The sequence below is a fragment of the Zingiber officinale genome, chromosome 6A, assembly GCF_018446385.1.
Source record: "Zingiber officinale cultivar Zhangliang chromosome 6A, Zo_v1.1, whole genome shotgun sequence".
Classification (NCBI taxonomy): Eukaryota; Viridiplantae; Streptophyta; class Magnoliopsida; order Zingiberales; family Zingiberaceae; genus Zingiber; species Zingiber officinale.
The window spans coordinates 26,010,571-26,022,748 of record NC_055997.1 but is presented as its reverse complement, the minus strand read 5'-3'; the positions used below and the strand labels follow the sequence as shown (position 1 = coordinate 26,022,748).

The 12,178-nt window shown below is 35.7% G+C and overlaps 1 protein-coding gene across 2 annotated transcripts; it reads left to right on the top strand.

Moving 5' to 3' along the window:
- The first annotated feature begins 895 nt into the window (after positions 1–895).
- On the top strand, positions 896–11,444 carry LOC121996172. 2 transcript variants are annotated; one of them, XM_042550022.1, is made up of 20 exons: positions 896–1,196; positions 1,303–1,391; positions 1,511–1,620; positions 1,696–1,750; positions 3,241–3,329; positions 4,877–4,943; positions 5,037–5,099; positions 5,212–5,382; positions 5,468–5,561; positions 5,643–5,722; positions 5,822–5,897; positions 5,999–6,042; positions 6,310–6,377; positions 6,771–6,856; positions 6,974–7,131; positions 7,227–8,526; positions 8,880–9,160; positions 9,709–9,900; positions 9,995–10,151; positions 10,667–11,444. In XM_042550022.1, the coding sequence occupies exons 1-20, from the start codon at positions 1,085–1,087 to the stop codon at positions 10,942–10,944; spliced, it is 3,570 nt and encodes a 1,189-aa protein (XP_042405956.1). In that variant the 5' UTR covers positions 896–1,084; the 3' UTR covers positions 10,945–11,444. The 2 variants fall into 2 exon arrangements, with proteins under 2 accessions (XP_042405956.1, XP_042405957.1); XM_042550023.1 differs by lacking the exon at positions 896–1,196 and having other exon boundaries at positions 1,308–1,434.
- The last annotated feature ends 734 nt before the right edge of the window (positions 11,445–12,178 follow it).

Here is a 12,178-nt window from a genome sequence, read left to right as displayed (position 1 = left end):
GATTTATTTAACTTAATAAGTCTCATTAGATGAGCTCAAATGAATTTTTATTGAATCGAGCTTCGAATAATTTATGAATAATTTGATTTATTTATACCCCTAATTCATTTACACCCCTATACCTGCTTAGGGGTATAATCGAACCGAACTCTTGGATGTTTAAATTTGGCTCGTTTATAATCGAGCCGAACTCGAGCTTTATTTAACGAATATATTCATGGCTCACGAACTTATTCGAGCTTTTATCAAGCCTAAACGAACTTAATAAATTTAAATTATAAATTTAAATATTCATTAAAAATTAAATTATATATTTTAAAAAATATAATATTCTTGTTAAAATTTATAATTTTATTCTAATAAATAAATTTAATATATTTGTCTATGTTTTTCATAAATAGATTGTAAAATCTATAAATTCAATATCAAAACTATTATTTTTTTATTTAAAAGTTGATTTATGAGCTTAACGAACATGTTCACGAGTTAACGAGTCGAATATTATGAAGTTTGAGTTTGATTTATTTATCATAACGAGTCTTATTAAACTAGCTCAAACGAATTTTTATCAAATCAAATTTTGAATAATTTATAAACGATTTGATTCATTTATACCCCTACGTCTGCTTATGTAGGGATGCGACGACCAACGGCGGATCTGCATCCTCACGAAGCGCAACGAACCAACGGCTAACATGGATTCGCAGGAGGGATCGGCGCATAAAAATCCTATAGGCTCGCTGATTCCTCCATCGACGGACGAGATTCTATTTCTTGCAGAGCGGACGGCGCACGTTAAGGCTTGCAACATGCTGGTGAAAGAGAAAGGGAAAAGATGGGAATAATTAAATAAATAATAAATAAATAAAACAAAATAATAGGTGAGAAAAAAACAAAGAGGATTCTTTTTCACTTCGGCTGCCTCTTCGTCGGCCCACGCTTTCCCTTCTGCTGCTCCTCCTCCTCTTCATCTTCGTCGTGAATTCTACTCCTTCGATCTCGTTCTTTGGCTTAACTTTAGATCTGGAAGGCTCCAAAAGATTCTTGTAGGTTCTTGTCCGACGGGCGGTGCGCCCGGGACGGGATGGAGTCGATTTTGGCCCGGGCGCTGGAGTATACCCTCAAATACTGGCTCAAGTCTTTCACCCGTGATCAGTTCAAGCTTCAAGGCCGCACTGCCCAGCTCTCTAATCTAGGTGAGATCCCAATGCCTCCTCCATCAAAAATTCGATTTTGGAAGATCCCCGATTTCCACTCTTTCTTTGTCGATCGAGTTTGTTGAGATGAAATCTGGTGTTTCAGATATCAACGGGGATTCCCTTCATGCGAGCGTTGGATTCCCTGCGACGCTGACTGTGACTACAGCTAAAGTTCGCAAGCTCGAGATCACGGTGACTAGGATCATGCCTAGCAATTTTGATCTTTTGGGATTTGGTGAAAGTTTTCTCTCTTTTTTTGTAGGAGTTTGTGATACGCTGTTGATTTTTTTTTATTGATTTTATTTGCCCAGGTTCCTTCTGTTTCGAATGTGCAATGCGAGCCAATTCTTGTTCAGATCGATAAATTTGATCTGGTTCTAGAGGAAAATGTGGACCCTAATAATGCAAAAAGCCCAACCAGGTGAGTGTGTCTGATTCGGCATCAAGCATCTGAGTGTGCTTTATTTCCTATCTGAGTTTTTATGTTTTTCTGAAGTCCGTCGACATCGACCGGCACAACCAAAGGCAGTGGTTATGGATTCGCAGATAAGGTAAAGAAATATCATCATTTATTGGTGCTATTTCTGTTTTATATTATCAGTTCTTACATTATTTATTTGTTTGTGCGCGCCCTGTTCCATGACTTGAACAAATCTATTCATGTCAGTGAGTGCTTTAGGTTGAAGGCAACAGATATGACTTTGGATGATTTTTATCAGTTATGTATGACATGATATCTTGCCTAGACGCATACTAGAAGGGAACAACAGTGAGTCAGAACGAAAAACAAAATAATTCTCTATAAAAACTGAGATTCAACAAATGATGGATTGAAACCTGGGTGTTTGACTTCCTCTTTCAGGAGAATGTATCATAAAGATAGAACAACAGTAATTACGGAAACATCTTCCAAACCAGAAAAATCTCCAGAAGGCTAACTTCTCATTCATAGCTTTAGAACTAAATTCACCATATATTATGTGATTAGCTTGAGTCAATTTCTCTTTCATCTCAGTGAAGCAGTTTCTGGTATACCTATGGCATTCATATAATCACACTGGAATTCTATGAATTACAGTTTTCTTAGAGATCTTTATGGGTATTAACTATCCAATTTCATGTTAATAGTAGCTCAATAATTGAAGATCATATACCCTCTTAATAGCCCACAATTCTCTATGTGGGACTAAATTCGGGTGTCATGGACTCCAAATAATTATGTCAAGCAGTAAACTGTCATCTCATATGATGAAATGCACATACAATAATAACAACAATCAAACATTATCCTACTAGGTGGAGTCGGCTACTATGATGAAATGGACATATCCTTGAAAAATCTAAGATCCAGATGGCGACTAGTGACAAATGACACTAGATGGTTTTACTAGCATTAGTACCTGAACAGAATGCTAATACTATTCACTTTAAGTTTGTCATTTGATTAAGCGATACATGACAATACATGTCAGTGTAATGCTTTGAATCTCTTAAATTTATGAATCTCTATTTAATTTTCCTCTTGGAGATTGACTATGCTTTGAAAATAGATAAACATCAAAACTCAGTTGCACTTTAATTTTCTAAATTTTAGTTGTACCATCTAGTTATCCCAAGAGATGGAGAACTGAAACAATAATATTGTTTCAAAACTATACTTGACAGCAATTGCTTTGATGGTTTGTCTATTATCGAGTAATTCTATGCAAATGTAACATAACTAAATGCCATATTGATATTCCTTTTTAGATTAGAATGTTATCTTTTGCTTCAAATTAATGTTCCACAATGTAATTGGGTTCTGCTGTGATATTGAAAAGCTCCTCCTCGTTTGTTTAAATTTTACATCTCTTGGACATATATGATATGAGACCATCAAGGAAGCAACTATATGGTCAGTTTATTTCTGATTTATCATTATAAAGTATATGCTGATTATAGGAAATAAGATCAGGAAACTATGATGCCTTTGTTACATCCCTTTTATATGTTGACAGCTTTTTGTCTTTTGACAAATGGTCTGATGTTTAATATGCCTCAGATTGCAGATGGGATGACCCTGGAAGTAGGTACTGTCAATCTAATGATTGAGACTCATGGTGGTGATAGGAAGCAGGGAGGTACCATTTGGTAATTTCATCAATGATCTTCTCTAGTAATTTTTGTGAACTTCATTTATACTTCAGCTTAAAGCTCTTTGAGTGGAAGAATACTTTCCACGGGTTCATTTGACAATTTGGTAAGATTTCAAATGATGATGATATAGATAGATATTAAGATAATGTTTCGACTAACTTGGAATAGCCAATTGGATTACATTCCTAATTTTGACCTCTGTTTTAGTAATGTTGTTAATCCCGCTGCTTTTAGTCCCACAATTCTTGTGGTGGTCAGTCCAATTCCTTTTTTTTTCTCTGTTCTTCTTGCTTCTTCTTTTTATGCAATTGTTTAAGAGATAGGATATTAAATTAAGTTGTTATTAAAATTGCAATATTTTATTCAGTTCTGTGATGTCAAGTTTCTGCTTCCTGAAGGAGTCAATTCATCATATAATTATAGTGTTCTTTAGTGATAGGAACATCATTTAATTTTGGTAAATTATGATAATAATTAGCATATATATGTTATCTAGGGGTTGAAGAGGGGGATATCTAGGCTCTTAGGTTAAGGAGAGAAGGAATGATCTCCTCGAATGACAGATCTTATACTGAGTACATTTTATGTTGAAATACCACTATACTTGGAAAATTGTAAAGTTTTCTCCCTTTGCATGTTAGGTGTATAAATACAAGTTACCCTGAAAACCCATGACATTTTGAAACAACTACCCCACTACTAAACATGCATACCCAGAAGGTCATAACCCACTACATTTAACCAACTTCTACCACAACTCCATGATCTAATGGGAGCAGATATCCTGATGCACAAAAAAGTGGACCAAGGGATGAACCACTCGCAATTGTGGCCAGATCACGGCCGCAATTGGTTGCGATCCCTCCTTGGGTTCACTGTCCCCACCAGATTATAGTTTGGGTCGGAGCAGACGACCGGAGGCGGCATCCCCCCCCCCCCCCCCTCAGCGCCCGACAACTTGGCCACTTGCCCACTTCCAAATTATAACCTGGTGGGGACGGTGAACCCAGGGAGGGATCGCAACCAATTGCGGTCAGATCGCGGCCACGATTCGGAGGCAATTGCGAGTGGTCCATCTCCTGGTCCAGTTTTTTGTGGACCAGGAGATCTAGTCTCCATACGATTTCTTGTACTAACTAAATAAAAGCACCCACATCTTTATAACTCAATTATAAATAATAATTAGATACGTAATACTGATAACTAAACCTAGCCAACTACATTGTATGCACTTATAATGGAATTGGATTGAAATTAAATAACTCCACTATGCATTGTACATGCTCTAGATTAGGCCCATGGGCTGGTTAGATCCATATCACATTACTCTAGTTCTTTTGCTTCCATAGTTTCTTATGATTCTAGAAATTCAAAATAATAGCACAAGTCATACATACCACATTGGAATTTGCAGGCTGTATATCCATGATTATCTACATACAAGCTTGCCCTCATTGATCATCATTCCAATGCAATTTACATGTAATGTTGCATTACAGTTCCTTCCTTAGATAATTAATATCACACCGCTCATTGATCAGGTCATCTCCACTAGCATCTATTACCATCCGCAATCTTTTGCTATACACCACAAATGAAAATTGGCAGGTAGCAATTCAGTTCAAATATCCATTCATTCCTACATGATTAATATGGATTCTGATACATCATGACCATATCACTATCCATTCATTGTAACAGATTGTCAATCTCAAGGAAGCACGGGATTTTTCCAATAACAAGAAGTTTCTATATGTTTTCAAGGTTCACAATCTTGCTAACACTTCTTTTCAATATTTTATCTTGTGAGAATATCTACATAAAGTCAGGCCTTGTTCCAATTTCTACTGAAACTTACTTTTCATATACTGGGCAGAAGTTGGAGTGGGAATCACTCTCAGTTGATCTGTTACCGCATCCAGATATGTTCTTGGATGCACACTTACAATCTCCTAGTAGTCAAGGGAGTAAGCGAGATGAGGACGGTGCAAAGCGACTATTTTTTGGTGGTGAAAGATTCCTAGAAGGAATATCTGGAGAGGCTTATGTAAAGACAATATCATCTTCTAGCTTAATAGTACAGTACTTGAAAAATATGCTGCTTGATTTCTTGTTTGTGCGTTAAATTTCAGATCACTGTACAAAGGACAGAACAAAACAGTCCACTCAGGCTTGAATTTCGGTTACATATTCCTGAAGCTGTTTGTCCGGCTTTAAGTGAACCAGGTGAGAAATGATGAATAACCTCAACTATGATTGCTATGGTATGCTTTTATGTTGATATATGTGATATGAATATTTGAACAGGATTGCGCGCTCTTCTTCGTTTTATGACGGGTGCACATATTTGTTTGAATAGGGGAGATGTTAATCTAAATGCACAACAGGTTTCCTGTCAATTTGTCAAATTTTTTTTATCATTATGCTCTAAAGGCTTGGTGAAATACTATTGAAATGTGATAATTTTCTGTCAATCAAATGAGCAGCGTTCAACTGAAGCAGCTGGTTGTTCACTGGTATCTGTTATTGTTGATCATATATTTCTTTGTATCAAAGATGCTGGTAAGGACCATTCAGAAATCCCATTTGCATGCCAAGTTGGCTTTTGCTTTTTATCTGAAAGCTTATTTTGTGATGAATTTACAAATTGCAATTGTTGTCAGACTTTCAACTTGAACTTCTAATGCAGTCACTCTTTTTCTCACGGGTAAGTTGTTTTATGTGGAATCTTTTTGTTCTGCAAAATATTACAGCATACAACCGAAATGAATGCGTCCTACATTTGTGTTTGCGTTTATGAAACCTAGCTTAATTCTTTTTCACCTTAAAATAAACACAACTTTCTTGGAACTTAATTTAAGGTAAAGGTGGCAGTATATTATGAATTGTCGTGCCTAAAATCTTTTTCAATACGTAACACCTGTTTTTGATTTGTTAATGCTATTGGACTCAATGGAGCTATGTCATCTAATAGGCTAGTCTATCTGATGGAGAAACTACAAAGACCTTATCTCGCATCTTGCTTGGGGGGCTATTTTTGAGGTAATTTCTGTGCCTTTTCTTGGGAATTTCTCTGACTTTTACTAAATTATCACATCCCCTTTAAACATCACTCATACTTGTTACGTTGTGTGAGCAATCACTGTATCATGGTAAAAAGGTAGCATCTGGCAACAAATATATGTGCTTGGAAGAGATTAGATGCAAGTAATCCTCATAGCACAAGTAAATAAGCAAACAGTCTCAATGAGCTTTAATGCTTAGATGTCTCAGCTGTTCATGAACTTAAAAGTCCTGTAATAATAATTGAATATAAGAAACAGTAGCATGTTGCATTGGTTCTCTTGCCAAATCTTGTAGAATTTGTTGTTTTTATAATACCTTTGTGATCAGTATATTACAAATTCAAACTTCCAACAATTTGTTCGTTTGCAGGGACACCTTTTCACACCCTCCATGCACCTTGATTCAACCCTCTTTGAGGTCTGCTTCTCAGGGAACTCAACATGTTCCAGAATTTGGTAGTTACTGAACTTCTACTATCCTTTTTATTGCTAAGTGTACTAAATTAACTATTTAAAACTAGGGGTTCAGTCAATTTATCTGGAACTGACACTATTCATTACATCTTCATGTAGGTCAGAATTTTTGCCCTCCAATCTATCCTTTACAAAACCAGCACATGCAATTTAGTATGGGCGTTCCTTTGATTTCTCTCCATTCTCTCCAAATCAATCCTTCTCCAAACCCTCCAAAGTTTGCTTCCCAGACAGTTATTGACTGTCAACCACTTATGGTATTGAATGTCAACTAAATTTTCACTCAATTTGAATTCATTTTTCTTTCACTTTCATGCCTTTATTTTCAAATTACTTTTTTATGCCTTTTCAGATAATTCTTCAGGAAGAATCGTGTTTTAGGATTTCCTCTTTCTTAGCTGATGGCATTGTGGTCAACCCCGGTGTTGTGCGGCCTGATTTTTCAGTGAACTCTTTTGAATTTATCCTAAAAGAGTTTGACCTTGTTGTTCCTCTAGATATGCAAAAGACGAATGATTTGTCTGGAAATGGCAACCATTTTTCTCATACGTCATTTTCTGGAGCAAGGCTTCATGTTGAGGATCTGTATTTTGCTCAATCACCATCGCTGAAATGCACTTTACTAAAATTGGATACTGATCCTGCTTGTTTTAGTCTCTGGGAATACCAACCTGTTGATGCTAGTCAGAAGAAGTGGGCTACCCGAGTTTCGCATCTTAGTGTTTCACTAGAAACGTGCAACAGTTCAACCAAACAGATGAATTCTACTGACTGGTATGAAGGTTTATGGAGTTGTGTTGAATTCCACGAAGTATGTTTTGAAGCTGCTATGGCTACTTCAGATGGTCACCCTTTGTTAGAAGTACCTCCACCCGAAGGTGTTGTCCGAATCGGGGTTGCCTGCCAGCAATATATCTCCAACGCTTCAGTTGAGCAGCTATTCTTTGTTCTAGATCTGTATGCCTATTTTGGTCGTGTTTCTGAAAAGATAACAAAAGCCAGCAAAGGTAACAAAGAGAGGATGGGTGACCGTTTTGGAAATGAAATGATGAAAAAGATGCCAAGTGATACTGCAGTAACCTTAGCAGTAAGCAATCTACATCTCAAATTTCTGGAATCGTCATCTACTGATATCCATAACAAGACTATGGTTCAGTTTGATGGGCAATCGTTATTCTTAAAAGTTTCTCATCGGACTCTGGGTGGTGCTTTTGCAGTTTCTACTAGTATACACTGGGAGACGGCTTCTGTCTACTGTTTGGATGGAGTGGGAGCAGCTCATGAGAAAGTCATAAATGAAAGTCTTGTTAATGACAATGAATATCCTCAAATGAAAGCAGTATTTTGGGTTGATAATCAAAGCAAGCATCAAAAGAAATCAGTGCCATTTCTTGACATAACGATTGTACATGTGATCCCTTATGATGTTCAAGATACAGAGTCCCATAGTCTAAATGCATCTTTCAACATCAATGGTGTGCGTCTTGGTGGTGGTATGACTTATACTGAGTCTTTGCTGCATCAATTTGGTATATTTGGGCCAGATGGTGTTCCAGGAGAGGGATTGTTGAAAGGATTGAAGAATTTATCTTCTGGACCACTGGCAAAACTTTTCAGAGCATCACCTCCCATTGAAGCTGACCACGAAGAAAGTATGCATTTTTCTTATTTAGATCATACGCTATTTTGTTTTATTCAAATATTACCATGCCAAATGGATGATAATGCTTTAGTTTTGTTAGCTTTATGCTCTATGATATAATAAATGGTACTGCTTTTACAGATATACCTAACAAAAGGCACATAATCCTACCCTAAATTGTATCCTATTAGTTCATGAAATTTTCTTCTTCAATATTTAAGTAGATAATAAGAAGGTGATGACTATGGATAATTTTCATTTATTTTCACTTGTCATTCTGCCAAAGTATCCTGTTTATCAAATTAGGTGATGCTCGATGCCACGCTTCTTCATTTTGATTTCACTAACATAATTCCATATCAGATGAAACACTCAAAGAGGAGGATCATCATAGCCTTTTGGAGGTACGGATGCCAGATGATATTGATGTATGTGTTACATTCAACAATTGGTTATTTGCACTTGAAGGAGCCCAAGAGACAGAAGGATGGTTGCTGGAAGTAAGTGATAATCTAAGCAGAGAAGAGAAGTGTTGGCATACAACTTTCCATAGCTTGAATGTAAAAGCAAAAAGTACTGAATCCAATTCATCAAATATGGGGAGATCAGGCTTGAAGAAGAAGTTTCCTATAGAATTAATAACGGTAAACATCTAATTGGATCAAATTTCCTCAATTTTCATAGATCACATTCATTTTCATCTTTGTATACAAGGCAATAAAAAAATAGTCAAGTGCATGCAATCATTATACCTTGTAGAAATGCAGAGATCATTGCAATTTTTCTTTGCAGTTCCATATGGTTGATATGCTCCATATCAACATCATCATAGTTGTTTGGACCAACCAGTGAGGGAAAAATGATTAAAAAACCACACAAACTGAAGTCAAAATAGCCTTAGTTATTAGTGGCCAAATTAATCATAAAATTTGTTGCATTAGCAAGAGTTAGGACCTCAATTGAATATTTTTTGCCATTTGCTTCATGCTTTTCAACCCTCAACTTCAAGTATTCTTCTAACCATGAATACCTTCAGCCGAAAACCAATAATGAGCTATAATTTTCACTGATGAACTTTTGCACTAACTGTGCTAATATGAGATAACATAATTTTACTTTAATCTGAGGGTAAAACTGCTTGATAACTACATTTTCTTGTGGTTCAAATACTTTTTTCTTGTGATGATTGCAGGTAGGTATAGAAGGTCTACAGGCATTGAAACCAAGTACAAGGGACAGATATGGAGTAGAGAGAAATTTGACAAATGGAGACTTCAAGAATAATGGGGTAGACGTTGAAGTCTGCTTGGTTTCCTCCGAGGATGATATTGAGATGGAAACAGAGTGGGTAGTGGAAAATATAAAGTTTTCAGTGAAGGAACCGGTAAAATAGTCCACCTATTGTTTTTCTCTTTTTTCATGCAAACCTAGGGTGGAAATTGCCATGCGCTAAATTGTTGATTTGTCACATTGTGCAGATTGAAGCAATTGCTACAAAACAGGAACTGGAGCACCTTGTTCTTCTTTGCAGATCTGAAGTTGATTCAATGGGTAGGATTGCTGCTGGGATGCTGCGTTTACTTAAGCTTGATAAATCACTAGGTCAGGGTACTATGGATCAGCTTTCCAACTTAGGTATGTAATGAATTGTTTGGGGTTTCTTCTTATTTGTTTCTTTAAGTTGTGATAGGTTAACCTGATGCATGCCTAAGTATAGTTTCAAATAGATAATAAGAGAACAAAACCACAAATTCAGACTATATGGATGCGTTCAATGAGTGACGATCATTGAATTCTATAATTAGACATGTTAAATCAATTCTGGTTAAAGATATGAGGTAGACAAAAGAAAACCCAACACAATTGAAAGGGCATTAATAGATTGGATATTAGTTTGAATTTTATAACGTTGAATCAATTAGGATCAAAGATGTGTGAGGTGGGAGGTAGACAAAAGAAAACTCAGGATGAGTAAAAGTGGGTAAATTTCATGTAGCTTATCCCCAAATGGTTGGAACTTACATGTCTATTGTTTGTTCTTGTTGGTTTAGCAATAACTTAATTAACTCGGAACTCATAAATGCCTTTGTGATTGGAGTACTTCATCTTCACACAATCTTCCAGCTCTTATTTCCTGACTGACCTTGCAGGAAGTGGGAGTATGCACAGAAATTTGACACCAGGAAAATTAAGTCGCCGAAGTAGTTTTGGCAGCGTCAGTTTCACCCCTAGAACCTCCATATCTAACGCCATGCTAAGTGATAATCTGGAGTCCACCATTACTTCATTGGAAGTCGAAATTTTGGACTTGCAGTTTAAATGCTCAACGCTCATGACTGAATCACAACATGTTTCAGACATCAAGTATCTCACAGACAAGCTTGAGAGCATGCAAACTCTATTGACTCGGCTGCGAACTCTTGTTTAATACCTTTGTCAGATTATTAAAAGTTCAAAAATTTGGAATTTACAGTCTAAATGCTCAGCGCATTGTATTTTACAAAGTTACGCAGCTCAGATGACTAGCCACATGTCTCAGATGTAAGATACATCAGACAAGCTCTAGAGCATGCAAACAATCTCAACCAGGCTACGCATCCTCAGTCACTTCTTCAGGTACTAATTTTGTTTGTCGAGAATAAAATTTTCTCGGCACAAGTGTATTCCGTTATTCATTGTGTACATAATGTTGTTGAAGTATATACCAGCTCGAATTAAGCAACAGGTGAGTGAATGAGACTGAGAGTTTAGTTGCATAGGGATTTTGGCATTCCCTATACTTTGTCAAAACGCGAAACTCTGTTTGTTTATAGTGCAGCTCTTAGGAGGTTTAAAGTTGTATTTGGCTCGTTGAAATTGTTTAGATTCACACACTATTTCTTAAGAACACTCAATATAATTTCTAGTCAAAGTTGGGATTGTGTTTTAGGTTATACGCATTATTTTTTTTATAATCCCGATATCCTTACTCAGATAATTAAGTTTAATTGTACTTTAAATTTATTATTTGTTTTGCTACTTATAAAATTTGTAAAATACATGTGTTTATATATTTAAATAAATATGACATTTTTGTTTATTTTGATATAAATTTTTTTTAAAAAATCATAAAAATAAGATTTTGAAGAGTCTTGGCGTAATAGTAAAATTATTATTTTATGATTAAAAGATTATAGGTTCGAATTCTAAAAATAACCTCTTAAAAAAGGTATGATAAGTTTGTATACAATGGATCTTTCTTGAGGTCTATATGGTGAGAGTATGATAAAATTATTGTTTTGTGATTAAAAGATTACAAATTCGAATTCTAAAAATAGCTTTTTGAAAATAATATAGTAGGATTGTATACAATGGATCTTTCTTCTATATGGTAATATTATTGTTTAAATTTATTTATTTAATTAATTTTTAAATAATGAATTTAATTTACTTTTAAATAATGAATGAATATAAAAGAACAATACAGGCAAAGAAAGCTAGGGTTGCAACACGGGACTGCCACATGCCAAAGGCCTTCCATTATCATCAAACCCAACAAATAATTTGACCAATAAAAAAGAAAAACTCACCTCTTTGTTGTTTCAAGTGAAGCTTTGCAAATCCCTTTAGCATGAGATATCATCCTCAATGAGTTTATTGCAGGGAACAAATGGCATGAAACT